This window comes from Perca flavescens, chromosome 6 (assembly GCF_004354835.1).
Source record: "Perca flavescens isolate YP-PL-M2 chromosome 6, PFLA_1.0, whole genome shotgun sequence".
NCBI lineage: Eukaryota > Metazoa > Chordata > Actinopteri > Perciformes > Percidae > Perca > Perca flavescens.
The window spans coordinates 15483636-15503883 of NC_041336.1; the positions used below are offsets into that span (position 1 = coordinate 15483636).

General features: G+C 41.8%; 1 protein-coding gene across 5 annotated transcripts in view; it reads left to right on the forward strand.

The window, feature by feature from the left end:
- cadm4 (cell adhesion molecule 4) overlaps nt 1-18169 on the forward strand; it is a 147322-nt gene extending 129153 nt beyond the window's left edge. For 2 of the 5 annotated variants that reach the window (XM_028581715.1, XM_028581714.1), the window contains exons 5-9: nt 1100-1190; nt 6835-7007; nt 13817-13927; nt 16635-16763; nt 17969-18169. In XM_028581715.1, the coding sequence (XP_028437516.1) occupies nt 1100-1190; nt 6835-7007; nt 13817-13927; nt 16635-16763; nt 17969-18078 (614 nt within the window). In that variant the 3' untranslated portion in view covers nt 18079-18169. Of the gene's footprint in view, nt 1-1099; nt 1191-6834; nt 7008-8831; nt 9175-13816; nt 13928-16634; nt 16764-17758; nt 17838-17968 lie in introns of those variants that run through there. The other 3 variants (XM_028581716.1, XM_028581717.1, XM_028581718.1) reach the window with 3 other exon arrangements.
- The last annotated feature ends 2079 nt before the right edge of the window (nt 18170-20248 follow it).

The window sequence follows — 20248 nt, forward strand, 5'->3', positions numbered from 1 at the left end:
TTTTAATTTAAGATGAATTCTCAATATTTTAGTAGGATTAATCTCGAAAATGTCAGACAGCTATAATCTAGGTTACATCCTTGGAAATGTCTGAAATGCATAATTTAATGAATTTGAAATGTAAATCCATGTCCTCTGCTTCTAATCCCATCAAACATGTTAAGTTTGCTTCTATTACTTTACTTTTGACTTTTCTGTCTTTTTGTTTTTTTGTTGTGGGGACAAACAAAACGTTCCCTTTTTTACAGCGCAGGAACGATTAGTCTTTAATAATGATATTTATTTGTCTTATTTTGTCTGCAAATCCCTTTTTAAATTCAGAAAACAAAGTAAAATCAATCGAGAGGCATCAGATTGAGATTTTCAGTCATTAGTTGATACATCAATACTACGATGAGGTTCATTTTCTCCTCCAATGTCACTGTGATGCTATTCAACAAGGCAACACATACTCAATTATTCAATTTGTTCTATTCTCATATTAGTATTACTGACAGTTCAATATGATTCTTATCCCATAATATGTCAAATAACCTTGGATAGTCAAACATTCCACAGGCATATATAAATATTTACCATTGGTGATATTATTCATATTCAGCAAGTTGTTCTGCATCAGTCATTGGGTACAATTGATTTGCCACATGTATACTAATGTTGGTTGATAGATCACAATGATTAATATTCAACAGTTTTATCAATCTGCGAGCTGGTGGTTCCTCCAGCCAGACAACTGGTAATAATGACCAACTGTCAGCGTGGATTTGGCTTCCCATCGCTCTGTTACTGAAGCAAGTGCAGTACAGCAGCTGCTGGAGCGGTGGGCTGCTTATGATAACAGGTGTCTCAACCGTAGGATTGTCGGCTGGTTGCCTTGGAAACAGATGTTAAAGACCCTTCTTCCTGCCACGTTTTCACTTTTCCCTTGTTCCTCCTTTTTGTTCCCTCGCTCCCTGTTTGTCTCTCAGTTCTAAATCTTCTTTTCTGTCCTCTCTGATTGTCGCGTCTTTTCCATCCCTTTGATCCATTTCATTTTCTATGCCGTCCTTGTTTTTTCTCTCGCATGTATACTCATTTATTTATTTATTTCTCCCCACAGTTGCACCAACAGTGAGAATTGTTCCTCCCTCTGGCATTTTGCGAGAGGGCGACTCGCTCAGCCTCACCTGCTCTGTCACTGGGAACCCTCTGTGTGTGTGTGTGTGTGTGTGTGTGTGTGTGTGTGTGTGTGTGTGTGTGTGTGTGTGTGTGTGTGTGTGTGTGTGTGTGTGTGTGTGTGTGTGTGTGTGTGTGTGTGTGTGTGTGTGTGTGTGTGTGTGTGTACATGTGTTATAATTGTTTTGGGCCTTCAGTAAATGCTATTTATGCCCTCCTTTTACACTCAACATAATGACACAAATTTTGTCCCTATAGAGTCTGATAATGTGGTGGTACCGATCGCATGCACACATACTGTACATAAACAATATATATAATAATAATAAAATAATATATATTTGAGATCAGTGTACGTATATATTTGAGATCAGTGTTTAAGGAAGTTTGATGACTTTTTGTGGGTTGAAAAAGAAATGGAATCGTTTATCTTCACCTTCAACAAGATATGAAACTGGCACATTTACCAGCTGGCACAAACACTGCTTATGGATTATTTTGGGTTGTCATAGCGGTGTGTTTATGCGGTTTCTCTTGTTCCATAATGAATTCCTGACAAAACATTTAGAAAGTATAAAAGGTTTGTCTCAACAAAGCGTTTGTGCTTGAAAAGCTGCATTGAGTCCTGACAAATCGGCTTAAGGATACACAGAAAGTGTTTGATTGATGGCAACATGCAGGAAGTTGCCAAGTTCAACATCAACCCTTACAAACTTTAAACATTTTTAAAACACAATGTTAATGGACTGCAAGTATTCACGTGAACCTGTTTGGGTTTAGGATAACTTCATTAAACAGCTGATTGCCGCACAGACAGCTACAAGGCTACATGGCTCTATTTTCATTCTGGCAATCAGTTTGGAGGGTAATATTGGTGCTGGCTTTAGTTCAGTTCAGCTTTCTGAGAGTGAGGCCCAAATTTGTCCCAGAGCAATGTGTAAAGAGATAGTTTGGTCCTAAAGCTGAAAAGTTGATTTTCACTTTTTGAAATTTCTCAAATCTGTGAACTTGTGAAAACAAACCTACACTCAATTGTTTTGGTGCTTGAAATGAATTTAGAAAAGTCTTGGGTTCACAAAAGTAGTGTAATATATCAATACAATAGTAAATAAATGTCTATAATAAAAAAAATTGAATATCACTTTTTGAATACGAGTGTTGTCAAACATTGCTTGGACTTGCCGGTGCGTCTTTTGAGGGTTAAGTATAAATGTAGAATAAGCTTGAATTCAGCAAGCTAGAATGATTACAAAGGCCAAAGGCCATCCTTGCTATGACCACAGACTGTAGAGAGTCGCAGGTAAACTGATGAGGTTAAAGTATATGTTAAAGTTTCTTTGTATGTTCTCAGAGCAATTTTCAACAACAATAAAAAATATATGAAACTAATACTAACGATAAAGTAAAGAAACTGCAGCAGGTCAGTTTGGAATAGTTCTTAGGGTCTAAACACACATATACAGAGTGAGATGTACCCATGTTGTTTGCCAGAAGTTTGATTTATGGGCCAGAGAGATGAATCAATTATGATCTATGAATATCACACAGACAGCTTTATTACATATACTGTTTATCTCCCAACCTGAGCTCACAGAATTCCGTGAAATGAACATGGCCCCTTAACTCAAAATCTGTGGCAGTTTCACGGAATTGCAAAAAATTCCGTGATAGGCCCACGGAAGAATTCCGTGAAATGAACATGGCCCCTTAAGTTAAGGAAAAGGTCTTAGGGGGGCTTATGTTTCCATGACAACAACGGGACGGTTGGGTTTAGGAAAAGAAGAACGGGACGGTTACGATTGGGCTTAGGAAACGTGACACGCGGAACGCGATCCCCGGTTTCCTTGGTGATAGTCCTGTGTTTGACCCATCCACCACCCCTACAACCTCCCTACGCCGATTTTCGGGCTTTTATACTACTAGCTACCGTAGTCGCTCCTAATGCTACGTCAGCTTCTCATTGACTTTACATTGCCATTTTTTCTGTGGTGGCCACACGGAATTTTCACACATTCCGTGCCACCGCCACGTAATGCAGTGTTAACAGTTTGTGATCATTTCACGGAATTCTGTGAGACCAGGCTGTTATCTCCCAAGTAATTACCATCCACCTTACACAAACAAATCTTCTAGCTATTGTGGAATCTTCGTTTTCCTGGATGGCTACCAAATGTGTGAGAGTAAAGCAGGGCATCACTATACGGAGAACATATGCGCTTTATCAGCCCTTAATACAGGTTTCAAAGAGATAAAAAGGAAATATTGTGAGAGCTTCTTCCAGCTTAAAATAGCCAGCTGCCTACAAGAGATCTCTCTTTATTATGTGTTGTTGAAATGAACACAAAGTTGACCTCTTTCTATATAATTACCATCGCACATTATTCCAGGGGCCTTTCTTGGAAACTTCAAGTAATTACCAACTACTACTAATCTCCTCCAACTTCACTATATTTCCTATAATTACTGCAAGATATCTTGGTTCGTTCTAGGAAACCATCCTTAGAACTGAACAGCAACCTTGTATCAATTCTTCTGTAGGACATTTTTAAGAAATGGACTATCAAAATGAAGTGCAACCACATGCTGTCATTTACATATGACGAAGGCCCCCTTTGGGCCATGTAATCCCAAATGCATCATCCCTTGAATTATAATTAAAGTCAAACCAAGGGTGTCTAATATATCACATGTAAATTTCCAGTATCACTAAACCAATCAGGATATTTTTGTTATCATGACACCATAGTGCCAAAGATGTGGTGTGCTACGTTTGATCACAACCAGAAAAGTTGTATCTGTGGTATCACCTGACATTTAATGTTTGACGGATGGATAAAAAACACCTGATCCATAATTTAATGCATAAAGGACAGAGAGAAAAAAGAGCTTAAGAAGAAGGCAGAGAGGTTACTAGAAGAGTTCCACTCCCAGGATTACTCCATTGCCGATGGAAATTCTGCCGGATTTTACTCTTTTTGTCCGGATGTCTGCTACTTTACGCTTTCTTTGTGTTGGGATTTTATTAAACTCCGGTGGATTTATGAGGACTATGGTTAACTGCTCCTCAGATCTCTGCAGGGTAACTCTGCAGCTAGAGTTTTCTGTTGCATGACTAAAATAACTTTTGAACGTACACATTCCGACAAAACAAGTTCCTTCCCGAGGCTATTTTGCATCGGCACTGGGGCTCCGTGCAGCACTTAGCACCGCCCATGACGATTGTGATTGGTTTAAAGAAATGCCAATAAACGACAGCACGTTTTTCTCCCATCCCAGAATGCTATGTGGACTAGCCAGACCCTCTTTTGTAGCACTGTGGAGGAAGGTCTGGCAAAGCAAGACTACTAGAAGAGTGTAAATGTGGACATATCATAGACTTGTGTGTGACTCTGTGTGTGATAGAGCTTCTAAACCCAATCTGCAGTCAACACTTTTAAGAGCCAGCTTGAAACAAAGCCTTTTCTAGTGTGTCCGCGGCCCTTTGTGCACTTTCCAGAAGGGTATTGGGTCCTAAGCTCTTAAACCCTCCCCTAGATGGTCCGTCTGTCTGTGGGCATCAAGTCCACTAAAACTCCCAAGTGCTCAGCCAAAGTTTGTGTGTGTGTGTGTGTGTGTGTGTGTGTGTGTGTGTGTGTGTGTGTGTGTGTGTGTGTGTGAGTGTGTGTGTGTGTGTGTGTGTGTGTGTGTGTGTGTGTGTGTGTGTGATGACTTAAATGAAATCCCACAGTGAGGACTGGCTGAGAAGCGTATTGGCTATAGCCTCACTAAAGCTTTGTAACGGTTGGTTGGGGACTGTGTGTGTGTGTGTGTGTGTGTGTGTGTGTGTGTGTGTGTGTGTGTGTGTGTGTGTGTGTGTGTGTGTGTGTGTGTGTGTGTGTGTGTGTGTGTGTGTGTGTGTGTGTGTGTGTGTGTGTGTGTGTGGTTTTGTGTGGTACACTCACGCGAACGTGACAGTGAAAGATGGGACAGCAGGCCATTCTGGACTCTGACCCTCATCTCATGCTGGACTCCACTCACACACACACACACACACAGACACACACAGACACACACACACATTGCAGTCCCCTTGTCGCCCTCCCGTTTGTTCTCTGGCCCTGTTAACTACCGGTTAAGTATTAATGACCAATTATATGCCACTTCCTTTTGGTGGAGGGGTACTGTTTGTCTGTTATTAGGAGGCGAGATGGAGACAATGTCTTGTCGTTTGCTTAATTGCCTGCTTACTCGTGTGTTAGCGTTTGAAGGAATTAATGTGTGTGGGAGTACACTTAAATATGTGCGTGTTCGAAAGAGAGGAACAGGGAGAGTGTGTGTGTGGGATGAGTGTGAGGGGGTGTGTGTGTGTGTGTGACTAAGCAAGAAAGAGGTTTAATTAGACGTCCTGAGGGATTAAAACCCAGATGAGTCAGGATTGTAATCTGGCCAGGGTAGCATGAGCCATGACACTCTGCCAGACACACACACATACACACACACACACACATACACATACACACAGCGTTGTTCGCCAAGATGTCTGTAATCCTTGCACCTCCTGTCTGCTATGCCTTCCAGTCTTTCATGACCAATTCATTTTGTCTGCCTGCTCCTTCCCTTCATGTCTCTCCTCTACCTGTACTAACACTCTTTCTACTCGTCTCCACTCTGCACAAAATCTGACACCCTATTTCTCTCTCATCTGGCCTCCTTTACATCCTGCCAAGCCTTTCACACCATCGCCGCCCTCTGACCATCCATCTCATAATTTGTCAGGATGCAGCCCTTTGTTGCCATTGGCTCCTTCTCCAAGCTCCTTTTATACCTTCTTCTCATGTCATCTTTTCCATGTGGACCTTTTTACACTCCATCTTCACCTTTCTTTTTATAGCATCCCCCGGTGCCTGCGCTTCAATCCCTTGTCTCCTCTCACTTCCTCATTTTTAATACAATTTAGCACCTCAGGTTTTACTAAACGTATTTAAGACTAGTACTCTACTCGTGGTGTTAGTTAGAGATGTAGTTGTTGCGGTGTATGCAGGTTTCACAATCCCTTAGCAGCTACATGTAACACATGTCTACATGTAAAGAGACCAAACATGTGAATAGGACAACTTAACTAGAGTTATCAGGAGTCCTATTTGTTTTGAAAGCTAATGGTCTCCCATAGCTCCAACCCCTGTGCCAAGATAACACATCCTGGACCAGTCTCTCCACTGAGACTTAACTGTAATATAATTGTAGAGGTAATAGAAAAACTAGCTGTATGGAGACTGTAATGGAATACAGTCGAGGTTGAACATTATGCTGTAGCCGTTTTATCTTTGGATATTTGCATATGAGTGTGCGTACATGTGGGAGGCTATGTGAAGCTGACTCAGGGTCAAGTTTTTTAAGGTTGGAGTTCTAAATTGAATGGCCACAGCTAGCAATCGTTTTAAGTATCAGGATGTGAAAATGTGAGTGTTTTGTCTCCAAATCTGAGATGTGCTTCCTTCCTTATGATGTTTTTTGGGAACATACTCTGTTCACTGTCATATAAAACAGAGGGATGCATTAAATCCTCACCTTTGAGATGCTGGAAACATTTTTCTTTGTTAAATTATTTAAACAATCATGTTTTTTAAATTCAAGTCAATTAATCAACATATCATTGCAGCGCTTTAAACATTAAACCTCTCTCTGTCTCCTTCCCATCAGGCCCAGGAACATTCAGTGGTCCAAGATTAATGACACCTTACCCGAGAGGGCAGAGATTTCCGGCCCCACCTTTCAGATTTCCCGTCTCAGCCAATCACACAACGGAACGTACTTGTGCCAGGCCCAGAACAACTATGGACGTGCTGCCGATCATTACACCCTACTGGTGTATGGTGAGTAACGGTAGTTAACAGACAATTATATGTTGCAATTTTTCTTTGATTTTCCAGGGGTGCTTGAAAAGTTTGCTACATTGATCCTTTTTTTCGCCATTGTTTTCATTTCTATCTTAGGTAATTGTTAACTGTTCAGAATAATTTGATGTTCAATGGATCTTTTCTTTGTTGTGTTTCTTGTTTTTGATGATATTTATTTTGAGAAACCTTTTTAATTTTATCGATCCTTTTATCTTCCCACTGTCTTTAGAGTCTGGCTACTCTGGCACTGGGCATCAGACCCATTAAATCCTGATGCTTGTCTCATCTGTCTTTCGGCTTTATTTGTTTTCCTGATTCGGTACACAGCAGGAAACCTCTGCTAAACCTCATGTGTAATTGATTCAACAGAGATATTGATTCCAAAAGAAGACGTAGGCTACCGGGCTCAGATACTAGTCACCAACATCATTATTCAGGCTTTCTTTTATAAAGAACCCATTTATCTTGTCCCCTGTGACCCAATCCTCTCTCCCAGGAGTCCAAAGTAACTTAAATGGCCCAGAGCAATAAATACAGATTTGAGATGTTTTGAAAACTAAATAAACTTCACAAGCTGACACATAGAAGACAAAGACAACAGATGTTAACAGACAAAGTACTAATGCAATGCTGAAGCTGTTGGAGCTCTGCATTTTACATGGTAACATTTGGCAAAAAAACAACAACAGTGGAACATCTGTTGCATTTAAAATTCAGGCGGGTAAGGGGCTTTTGTTGTCAGATTTATTTATTTATTTTTACAAATGTTGCACCTCGATTCACTGGTGGTTGCTAAATTCTTAATGAAGGTTGACCCAGATAGACTGCGAAACATCGTGGCTCAAAGAAGATGATGGTGGAGCTTGCAGCATCAAATGAAGATCTTGTATTATGATAAAGTTATTTTTCAGAAAATGTGACAAATTGGCCAACTTTCTCCCCAAGTTTGAAGCACATTTTGAGAACAACGTTTTGATGCATGTTAATGTTGCGTAAGCCACTTATAAAAAACACTGAGTAAACTTGCAGTCAAATAGGGACAGCATTGGAATTGTGAGATTTTAATGGGACAGCAGCAAAGCTAAATCGCAAAGCTAGCTCATCATTAGAGGCTTCTTCGGGTTACACATCCAATCCGTTTGTGGTTTGGCCTAATTACGTGCACACGCCTGTCACTCAGCAGGTTTACCGTATTTTGATCTACTCTCCGCCTGCTGGCTGCTCCGGTCATTGCACCTAAGCATCTCAATTGGAGACCAGAAACAGAGGGACAGATGGAGGGAGTATAGAGATTATATCTTATGTAACATTTTTATGCTGCTTTTGGTAAGCACCCCCTCATCTATCCGTCACACTCTCTTTCTCTCTCACATGCGCACACAACAATCACGCACTCTTGTACAAGTATGTCTAGCATCAAACAGCACACATAATGGCAGCTTTCCACAGGCGTCAAGGGTGGCAACAGTGGCAAGATGAAAGGTGACATCCCCACCCACTTCCCTTCTTCCTTCTCGCTCTCTCTCTATCTCTCGCTATCCTAGAAGGTTAGACATGTTGTGCTTTGATGTGTGTTGCCACCGCTGTGGAAAAATGTTCTGTCTTTCTCCCTCCTCCTCAGCTTCCTCCCTCACCATTTTTTAGCTGCCTTTTTCATTTGTTCTTCTTTGAGCCACTTCTTCTTTCCTACATTTCATCATTTATCTTTTTTATTTCATGCCGTTGCTCCGTGCTGATCATTTATTTGATTTATCTCGCTTGTTCTATTTTTTTTTTTCCTCTCTCTTATTATGAGAACAGGGGGGACATTTATTGTAAGGAATCTTGCTTGGACCAAAATCTACAAAAGACCAGAAATCCACATAACCAACATAAGCCAGGCTTCAATTCCTCTGCTCTGAACCACGGATTTCCAGCAATCAGCTTCTTAAATCCTCCTGCTGTAGCTCCATATCAGGGGTGGTTTGCTGTACTTACGAAAAATATGTACTTGCCCACTGGGCAGATTGTTTCAAACCTTATCTCAAAGAGCTCAGAGTTGTTGATTCAGCCATCATATTAATCTGTAGACGACTGAAAGTCATTCTTGATTTTCCTGTACGCCACAACTAACAATCTGTCTAACAATGTGTTAAATCCTTGCATTCCGGCTATACTGTTTCCAGTGATATGTGTGTCTTTTTAAATGTTACATAATTAAAAAATAAATAAAATAAATGGTGTGTTTTATATACATCACTGCCTATGTAAATACACCAGGATGACAAGGATGATTTAATATGGTGATGAAAAGTGCTACTTTCTAAATACAAAGTTCATCAGTCAATATTAAAAATGAATATGATTCCACTCTATAAAATATGTTAAGATCAGTCTAACCCACTCTAACATGGAGTGCTTTTTTTCAATCTGAGCACCCACCTTGTTATTGTAGGTATAAATAGTGAATATCTCATTTTGTAACAAAGCTCTTCACTTACTCCTACAGACTTTGTGATAGAAAAACAATCAAGAAGTATCATTCTTGCTCTTGTTGTGCCTCACGTTTTTATTCTCTGTGAGCTTATTTTTTATTTCCGTCGCAACTATTTCAACCTCTCCATCTCTCTCTCTCTTTCTCACTCTCTTCTGTTTCTCTCTCTCCTGCTTGCCTCTCCTTTCCTCAACATCCAGCCTCTCTTTTATTTTGCCCGCTGTTCTCGCCTCTTTTACACCTCCTGTCCACTTCCTCTTCCTCTCTCCACTCCTCCCACACCCTTTCAACTATTTTTCACCTTGCCACCAGTTTACCCTCCATTCTCAGTTCAGCTGCAGTTCAGTTTTTCCTCAAAGAAGGCCTAGGTTTCTTAGAAATATGACACAGAGAGAAGGAAGTTTGGGGTTGGGGGGTGGAGGGACAGATGGAGAGAGGAAGTAGGGGGAGGGAGAGTAGGAGGAAGTGATGGAGGGATGAAAAGGGGAAGAAGAAAGGACGATGGAGGTCGAATGCAGGTTAATATTCAGTATCACAGCCTGTCAGATAAACGGAATGTCAGTTTAGTTGGCTCCTAGCCTTCCCAGAGGGAATCCCAGGGTGCACTGGGGGAAGAAGGGGGGCAAGGAGGGAGCGCTGGAGGATGTGTGTTGTAAAGGATGAGTCAGCAGAAAAGAAACTATCTTATTGCAGGTGCAGAAAAACTACCAGTGCTCTCTCTCTCGTCATTCTCCTTCTCATTTCGTGTCAACCTTCCCTCCGCGAGAGTTATCTGCCATCAGGGTCTGTACACCAAGAACAAACTCAGGCAAAAGTGGCTGACAATTTGTCACAGGTGCTTTAGGCGCTGTCACTTTATGAGTGGAGATGGGCTTAATGCTGGCGAAGGAGAACAGAGAGCGAGAGGTGGGAAACTCTCCGGGGAGCCTGGGCCGTGGCTTAGACGTGATGCATTGAAGCTTAGCATTACAGTATTTGACTGGTCACACTTGTGTGTACATGCAACTCTGTGTGCGAATGTGTGTGCATGCGCTTTGATGTGTTTATGATTTAGAGAAAGAGTGCATGGATGTGTGTGTACAAGTCAATACAATGAAATTAACTTACTGCAATTTTCAGAAAGTCACTAATGATATAAATTTTAAAGAATTGTTGAATGAATCACTGAGTGTGCACCCTCGTACACATTACCCACACACACACATACACAGCAAGTATCTGCGGAATGTGAAAAGGATGTGGCCTCTGTTTGTTTAATCTCTGTGCCACCGTTGTTAAGGAGAAATTGGATTTGTGTGTGTGTGTGTGTGTGTGTGTGTGTGTGTGTGTGTGTGTGTGTGTGTGTGTGTGTGTGTGTGTGTGTACGTGAGGATGCATGTGAATGTGTGTGCATGTGACTGGGAGGAGAGTGTTGCTGATTGTCTGGTGAAAGCCCAGAAGGCTCCATTATGTAATTCAACTGAGCTGCTGCACTCAGATGAATCGCCAAGCCAATAAACCCATTAGAATTGAATTGCATGAGAGAGTGTGGGAGATGGAGAGAAAAAGAAAGAGAGAGGGAGAGGTACAGATGAGGAGATAAGAATTGTTAGTTTGCATATGTGTAACACACGTGTGTGTGTGTGTGTGTGTGTGTGTGTGTGTGTGTGTGTGTGTGTGTGTGTGTGTGTGTGTGTGTGTGTGTGTGTGTGTGTGTGTGTGTGTGTGTGTGTGTGTGTGTGTGTGTGTGTGTGTGTGTGTGTGTGTGTGTGTGTGTGTGTGAATTTGAGCAAAAAAGAGCAGGCAGTGAGCACGGGGGAGAATAGAGGGACTACTGGTTTCATAGAAAGATTCATGGAAAGCAGTAGGGGAGTGATAGAAAGACGAAATGATAGGTACATAGAAAGATGGAAAAAGGAAGCTAGGTGACCAGGGATTAGTCTGTGTCTCCTCGGCTGTTGTAATGAGCCGTCAGGATAATTGGAATGAAAAACAGACCTCCATTTAATGAAGTGAGACTTTCAAAAAATCTAGAATGAGAATGAAAGTGGAAAAAGGTTGGGGGCTGGTGGCAGAGGAAGCCAGACAGAGATAATGCAGAGCCAATTTTGTAGTTTTCCTTCACACATGACAACACACCTTTATTGGCATCTGAGTGAATTTCGAATGAGTCTTCAGCCAATCAGTGTTGGCCTAAATGGCCTCAGCAGTGGACCCCTGACCAATGTCCAGTATTCAGTGCACTGATTGGCAGTTGGAGCCATCACTGCTCTGGGCAGGGCCCTTATAATCAGGAACACCGAACATGAAAGAATAACAGGGCTCATCCAAAATGGCGGCCCGGTATCCTCAGGCACACTTCTGCAAGAATGAGATACGAGAAGAAAACGTCATTATTGCAAGTGCCGCCACATCCATCCCTGGAAATAACATGGGCTGTGTGCCTGATTGGCAGCCATATAGTGTTAATGAATAACAATATGATGTAGGGAAAAAAGGACGCTATCAGCCAAGAGGACGACAGCTGCATGGCATTCTCCTTAATTAAGTTGAAGAGAGGCAGTGAGGGAACGTAGTAACCAAGGAGTGAAACCAGAGAGGCAGCCGAATGAAAGAAAGTGAAGGAGGGAGGGGGTGCAAATGAGGGAAAGAGAGTTTGGTTGAAGGAGAACAAGGAAAAAGAAGTGAGGGATGGCTGGAGAACGATAAGAAGAAGTTGGAAATAGTGAGAAAGAACCATTTTTAGGTCAGTCGTGATAGTCAAGAGAAATTAATCAGCGTCCAGTTAATTGGTGCAGCAACCCCGGCCATTAATCCTCAGGCTCAAGTGACAGTCACACACATACGTGCTTGTATCCGCACACACATGCAACATATATGCACTCATGCAGGAGAGCAGGAGCAGACACACATACTTACATCATTGTTGGGTCATTTCTCTTTCTCTCTATTTGGTCCAGCTTTCATTCTCCCCCTCTCTCCTTTACTTTACCTAAAAGAAAACTCTGCTCATCTCTTTGTCTTTCCCACAAAATACACTACGTTACATTTTTTTTTTTACAGAGAAAAGAAGACCAAGGCTGGGCGTGAAGGAAAAAAAAGCAGGAGCGGGGAGGTATAGTGCTGACATAAGAAGAGTGCAAAAAGAGATTGATGATCTCAGGGCCAGTGGGAGAAAGGGAGAGAAGAGACAGAGGAATACTTACCAATAAATTACTCCTGAGTAGAAAGGGTGTGTGTGTGTGTGTGTGTGTGTGTGTGTGTGTGTGTGTGTGTGTGTGTGTGCGCCAATTATGCATTTATGTGTAAATGTGCATGAACATGTGGTCTGGGTATGTGTGTGCACAAGCCGGCACGTATTTTAAAACAAGCTGTGTGTGTGTGTGTGTGTGTGTGTGTGTGTGTGTGTGTGTGTGTGTGTGTGTGTATGTGTGTGTGTGTGTTTGTGTGTTTGTGTGTGTGTGTCTACGTGTGTGAGACTACCTTGGACGTTGCGGTTTTATAGAGATTGTTTGATGAAGTGGCATATTATTCACTCTTAAAGTGCTGATGCAAACACAGACACACACATTAACACCCACTCTTCCGTCTACCTTTTAGTTCTTGTCAGCCATTATTTTCTGTCTTTAACGGCAATATGAACTTGTCTCTTTCTACCTGCCATTGTGGCTCAGCCATTGATTTGGAAAATGTGTCAAGATCCAAGCTATTGTTTTGCATTGAATGAGACATTCCCTGCATGGCACTTCTCCATTGGGAATGCATCTGTCACAGACAATGTCTCTGTCTCTCCTGCCATTGTACCATAGAAAATGTGTCAGTGATAGAGAATGTGTTCCTATATATTCCAATTGCGTCGTAGATGAATGTCAGTCTGCCAGATATGATTCTCTTCAGCCCCTGCTTTAAAGCATGCCATCCCTATTGTAAATGTCTTCTTTAACCCCCTCAGCTGCTGTAGAAGCCTGCCAGAGAACATCATTTGTCCTTGTCACTTCTCAGGGGTCAAGATCGATTCCATTTGGGAAAATAATTAGTAACATTTATCTCTGGTATTGAAATGGCATCGGCCTCAATTGCTGATCAGCAGTTCTTGTGTTTTACATCTTCTCTTTCTCAAAACTCATTGGAAGAAGCAAGCTGTCTTTGAGACTGCCGTCCAAGGATGCTGAGGTGCATCAGCCAAGAAACTCAATTAATGTTGCACAATAATAAAGCATGTGTCATGTTTTATAGGCTGTAGTAACTTTGCTATGAAACCCTGCAACACCTTTGTTGAAATGTCACTGCATGTGTGTGTTATCCCATTCCCTGTCTGTCTGTCTGTCTGTAGATAATGTGTCAGTCACTACCACGGTCCCTCCCACTCCCACCACCCAACCAATCACCTCCCATCCCGCCACCCCAACCCTCCTAACACACAGCTTCGCTCTGGACCCGAAAGGTAACATACACACCCTTTATTCTGCCTCTGCTACCCTCCATCTCTATCCTCGTCCTTGCCTTCTCTCCTTTGGGGCCTTTCAGTCCCCTACTCATTTGATGACTCTCAGGTGGCCTGCACACACACACACACACACACACACACACACACACACACACGCACATGCACACGCACGCACACACACACACACACACACACACATGCACAAACAAACATGTCTGCTGCAACCTTCCTTTGCCCTGCATCTACATGAGCGTACGTGCCTGCAATCGCGTGGCTGTGCGCAACCACCCACTCTCTCCCTCTTTCTTATCACTGGCTGTGTGATGCTCTCCACACACACATTGCCCAGTCAGCATTTGTGTGTGTGTGTGTGTGTGTGTGTGTGTGTGTGTGTGTGTGTGTGTGTGTGTGTGTGTGCGCACGCGCGCATGCTGCGTGCGTGCGTTACACTAACACACACAAACTACACACTCTTTTACCCGTTTCCTTCTCTTTTTATTTACAGAATGTATTTATGTCATACGTACGCTCACACAAACACACGCTCAATGGCATCTCTTCTCCTTTCTTTCCATACCTTCGGCTGTTCTCTGTCTCCTCTCTGTTACTTAAAAGGAGAGATGAAGCAAAGGGAGCGGGAGCATCCCTCTTGTTCTTCTGTTGCCGCTGCTACCGTCTGGGGCAGGTAGAGGTTGTTCACCTGCTGGGCATGTGCGGAGATGACATAAAGAGTCATAGCAAAAGCAGCGGCTTGAACAGTTGGAGAGCGTTTAAGCGATGTTGATGCGTCATCTGAGGGGCTCCTTGGAGAAACAACACACTTTGTAATACTGTCATTCATTTCATGTGGCGCTTTGGGCTGCGGTGGATTAAAAACAGGGTGCAGTGAGGTAAAGGTATAGCGCTTGAGACCTTGCTTTTTCATCCCCTGTGAAATATTGCTGCTCGACCCTTTCACAGTCTGATCAAACATGTCCTGTGTGCCTGCCACCAATCTTTATTTTATCATACACACACACACACACACACACACACACACACACACACACACACACACACACACACACACACCAATACTTGATCATACACATAAGCAGGAATGTGATGCACTTTGTCACAAAGCTCAATGAGATACTGTCCAAGAAATGCATGCACAAGAACACACCCATTTTTCTTCAATTGTCAATCCCTGCTCCTCTTCCTCCTCTTCCTTTCCTTCACCTCTTCCTTCACTTTCTCTTTCTTCCCTAAACTCTATGTGTTAGCACTGTATTAATGATTCATGTTTTAATTCTGCTCTGTCAAGGTCCAAGAGCTGCATCAACAACTCTGTGTCCTTGTCTCCTATTGGCCTTACCAACTCTTACACTACACTCCTTCAACCCAATCAATAAAATATTAATCGTTTGTTATTGTCAGTGACTCAGATAGTTTTTTTTTTTTTTTTTTAGCACAGATTACCTGCATTTATACTTTACAAACCATTTTTTCAAAGCAATCAGTCAAATTTTATAAAATCACCATTTAACATGGTCTCAGTGTACTTTACAATTATAGGAACATAGAAATAACAGACGGCAACAAAACAATTAAACCAGCAACATAAGAGAATAAGTTCCCCTGTCTCCCTGCACTCTTATCAATCACCTTATTTTGTTGTTGTCAGAAAGTATTTACTGGTGAAATTGTGCTCAGACATGACAGACGTTGGCTTTATGATCTAAATAGGGCTGGGACTAACAGTTAATCTGTTGATTATTTTTTCAACTAATCGATTCATTGTTTAATCAACAAAATGTCAGAAAATACTGAAAAGGGGATCATCACATTTTCCCAGAGCTTGCAGGCGAGGCCTTCATATTGGTTGTTATGTCTGAACAGTCCTGACACTCAAATCTTTCAACTTAAAATGACAAGTGATGAAGAAAAAAAGTGCTTGATAAATGACAATTAATCAATTATTAAATTTGCCAACTAAAATGATCTATCAGCTGACTAATTGCTTAATTGACTAATCATTTCAACACTAACCTACACTTCCTTTCATTATTCCTCCATTTTTTTTGTATTTGTCCTTTATTTTAAAGCAGTGTAAGTTGAGTAATAGGTGAGGTTGACATGAATAATTCCCTACCACTGCTGCAGTTTCATACTACAGAATGTCACAGAATTTAGCTTGCCTATTTCATTTATCTTTTTATCTCTCTTCACTCATCTTGTGGTGAATTGTTTGATTTAATTTCCCAGGGCTGCACAACTCTGGTTGTAAAGACATTCAAAGTTTCCCTCATTCAAAATGCATTGTGGGCTTGACAGGTACTTTGCTGGAGTGGGTTTTTTAGAGGCTGGCATATTTATTTTTTATTCACTCTCCTCTTTTCTCCACCTTTTTCTCACCCATTCTGACTTGTCTGGCGTCCTGTGCGGCGATGAAAGGTGATAATAAGTTGGGTGAAAAATATGGACTTCTGTTTTCTCCTGTCTCTCTCCCTGTACCCTCTCCCACGCTGGTTTTTTAAAGTGTTTTCTTTCTTTCACTTTTATATATTCTTTTCCCGACATCTCTCCTGCTTTTATTTTTGATCCATTTCTCTTTTTTGCTGCCATTTCTTTGCCTGCACTTAGCTGTCCTTTTATCTCCATATTTCCCTTTATATACCCCCACACACACACTACAGTGTTTGTCTCTTTTGTTCTTTCTCAGATCCCGGTGCAGTGGTAGAGACTCACAGTGCAGCACCATATGCAGTGATAGGTGGTGTTCTGGCACTGCTGGTTTTCACCGTCATCTGTGTCCTCATCGTCACCATCTGGTGCTCTGTTCGACAGAAAGGTAACACTCTTTCACACACACACACACACACACACACACACACCAAGAAACACAAAAGTTTCTTTCCCAAGCACGTTTTAGCAATAGTATTTTATCACGGTTTTTACAGGCACGTTTTCTCATTTATGCCCATTTTCTGGCGTAACAAGCTGTGAAAAAGTCATTGCAGGCCGGTTACACCCAGATTCTTTGAAAAAAATCTTTTAAACTGAGGTGTAAAATTGTCAGTGCAAAGCAGACAGGATGGGATGCTCCTTTCCAGGCAGACACTGTCCATGATGGAAGACCTTGGCCAGGATAGCGGAAGAAATAGGGCGGGGTGGGAAATGTAGGTGTGGTCCCCATGTTTTATGACTATATGTTAGTGTATCAAGGCTCATCTATTAAAAGCAGCCTCCTGCGCTCCCTATCTTTTTAAGTGCCCCTGTGTTGGCAGCCTTCGACTGTGCACCACAGCTGCCAAGAAATAATCCGAGAACAGTGTAGCAGGCAGCAACACGGTATTACTTACCCTATGGTTGGACAAGCCATCAATCAACATTCAGTATGACTTGCCCGCCAATCAGCACCGAGACAGGACCATTATAACCAAACCATGTTGAGACAGAGCCATTAGGGCTTTGTCTCTGGGCCGCCATGACTGTCAGCATGCCAGTCAACCTCTGTGGTACGGAGAATTAGAGTGTCACTCACCCCTGGGGTGAAAGGGAGACTCGAGCAGGAAGATGACTTGAGCAGTTCTTGCTCTCTGTGTAACCTGTACTGCACCGAATCATTAATCACACGGACCTGAGGGATGTTAAAATGTGTTTGATGGGTTTTGTGAGTGACGCAAACGTGGCATTGTTCTCTTGCACCTAACCTTCACTCTACCCTTTTCTGCCAATTTCTCCTCCCTCCCTGTCTTCTGTTCTCTACTATCTTCCCCACCTGCCCCTCCTCTTCTGCCTCTTCTATTCACACATTCATCCCCTACCTTTAATTTCCACTGGTAGGCTCGTACCGTACACGAGAGCCTATTCTTGCTTGGTATTGACCTAACAATCAGTTAACTAATGAATTAATCAGTCACAGGTATGGAACTCAATAATATTAGCGCTGGTTGGTTTGATAATGCTGCATGGCGCTGCAATGATCATGACGCTTTGCCACCTAACCTTCCCCCTCCAATCTCCCTCTTGCTCTCTCTGTCTCTTTTCATTCAGGTTCCTATCTTACCCATGAGGCCAGTGGGTTGGATGAACATGGTGAGGTGCAGGAGGCTTTCCTCAACGGGAACGACGCCAGCCAGGGCAAGAAAGAGTACCTACTGTAGCCCCTCTCCTTCCCTATCCCCTTCTCCTCTGACCTCACCCATCCCCCCCTCCCCCCATCCCTTCCTCTACCTGTCTCCCACCTTATAAACAGTATATACACACACACACACACACACACACATACACAAATACACACTTCTATACAAAGCGCCATAACAGGCGGCCTTCTAAAAACGACTGTATACAGATACTGCACACAGCCAATCCATCCCGTTACATTCCACTCCCATTCTCCATGCACACACACACACACACATACCCATAGACAGACTGAGAAAAAGAGAGCCTATAGACCCACCAGCCATTAACAACTGCGCCATATACTGTAAGTCTGATAAACTGGGGAAAATGGAGGGAGAGGGTTAGGTGAATGCAGACAATAATGAAATGATGACATAATTATGTTGATCGAGGGGGAAGCGGGGAGCACAAAGAATACAGGCACTCTGCCCTTGCAACCGCCAAAGTGGAAGGGGAATTGGAGGCAGATGACTGCTGTAATTCAATGCCTGCAGAAAATCAGCTATTTCACAAAGCCCAATCTTTAACTGATGGAGGGGGGGCAAGAGCTATTGAGCGCTAAATGCTAGAAAATTGATTTTTTTTTTTTTTAAATTGCCAAAGCATCTTTTCTACAGAGCGCAACTTATAGTTCCCTACAGCAATGGAGTGCTCAGCCCAGAGTCCTGGGAAGTATCCAGGCTTTATGGACAAGCTAACCGTCCTGTTTTGCTTTCCCTATTGGGTGACCTGTCAATAATTTGTGAAAAGGAGTCATCTTTTAGTGATTTATTTTTCCCTCTCGCTGCAACAGTGAGGAAAAGGTTATTCTCTTTTCATCTAATCGACTCTCCATCACCTCCTTTCTCTCTGCTCACCTGTTACAACCCTCTCCCTTATATCTCTCTTTCTCTCTGCCCCCCTCTATCCTTTCTCCTTTGTTGGCTCCTAATAATGAAAGGATTAGTGTTGGGCTGCGAAGAAGAAGGGAATATGACTTGCTAAGGCATTACAGAAAAGCTTAATTATTTTAGAATGCCATTAAGAGGATACAAAGGTTTAAAAGTCTTAAAAGTCTTAATAAGAAGGGCAAGGGGACTGAATGAATCCGAAAATAAAATGGATGGATATTTTTTTCTGAATGCTACCACACATATGCAGATACATGCACACGTTCATACATACAGTAAACATGTTGACAGAACAAGTATACATATCTCTAAATTCATTATTTGTATAAAAAAAGAACAGCAACATAAATTAAATGAAACTTTTAAGAAATAAAAAAAAAATGTTTACTATTGAAACGCATTATGAAGCAACTATACTAACACAGAATATTAGCCTATAGAGGTGTAAAGCCGAACAAACCACTGTTCAGTGATCTTTAAAGAAAATAAAGAAAAGAATAAAAAAAAAAAATCATTTGTCTTTATGAGAAACCAGAGGTCTTATGGTTTTTTTTAAATGAATTATTATTATTGTTTGAACAATTATGATTATTGTTAATGTTATTATTATTGTCGTTGTTATTATTATAATTGTAAATGTTAAAGAAATGTACACTTCCCATGGTTTGTTTTTAGTTCTACTGTAGAGAAATTGCTGTCTGTTTTCACTCTTACCTTTCCTCTCTTTCCCAGTCTCTCTCTTCGTCTCCTGTGCCTAGTCGTCTCTTCTCCTGTCTTTCACTCTTGTTTATTTTAGAGTCCATGTGTCATTGTTGATATATAGCTAACTATTTCTTTATAGGGGAAAAGATACAAAGCACGACAAAATAAAAAAGAATTCAAAAAATACCCTTTGGGATCAGACTGGTTTTTTGGTGTGTTTACTGTGTAATGAGCAGGTGTTGTTTTTAAATTTCTGTGAAAAGAGAACAGGAGATGGAGCACATGATTAGATCAATGGGGAATACTGGAGTTATAGGTGGAAAGATAAAGATGAAGGAGATGGAACAGGTTGTAACTGGCAGCTCATTCAGAATAAATAGAATAAACAAAACAGGAGGTTGTGTGGCGCCGCTAATGAATCATAAGAATAGATAGCGGGGATGAAAGGGTGACGGGAGGTTTGAGTCAGATACACACAGAAAAATATGACTCTGCCATTAACTTCCACACAATCAATACCCGATTCTGTAGAGAAGCACTCAACATGTCCATCTGT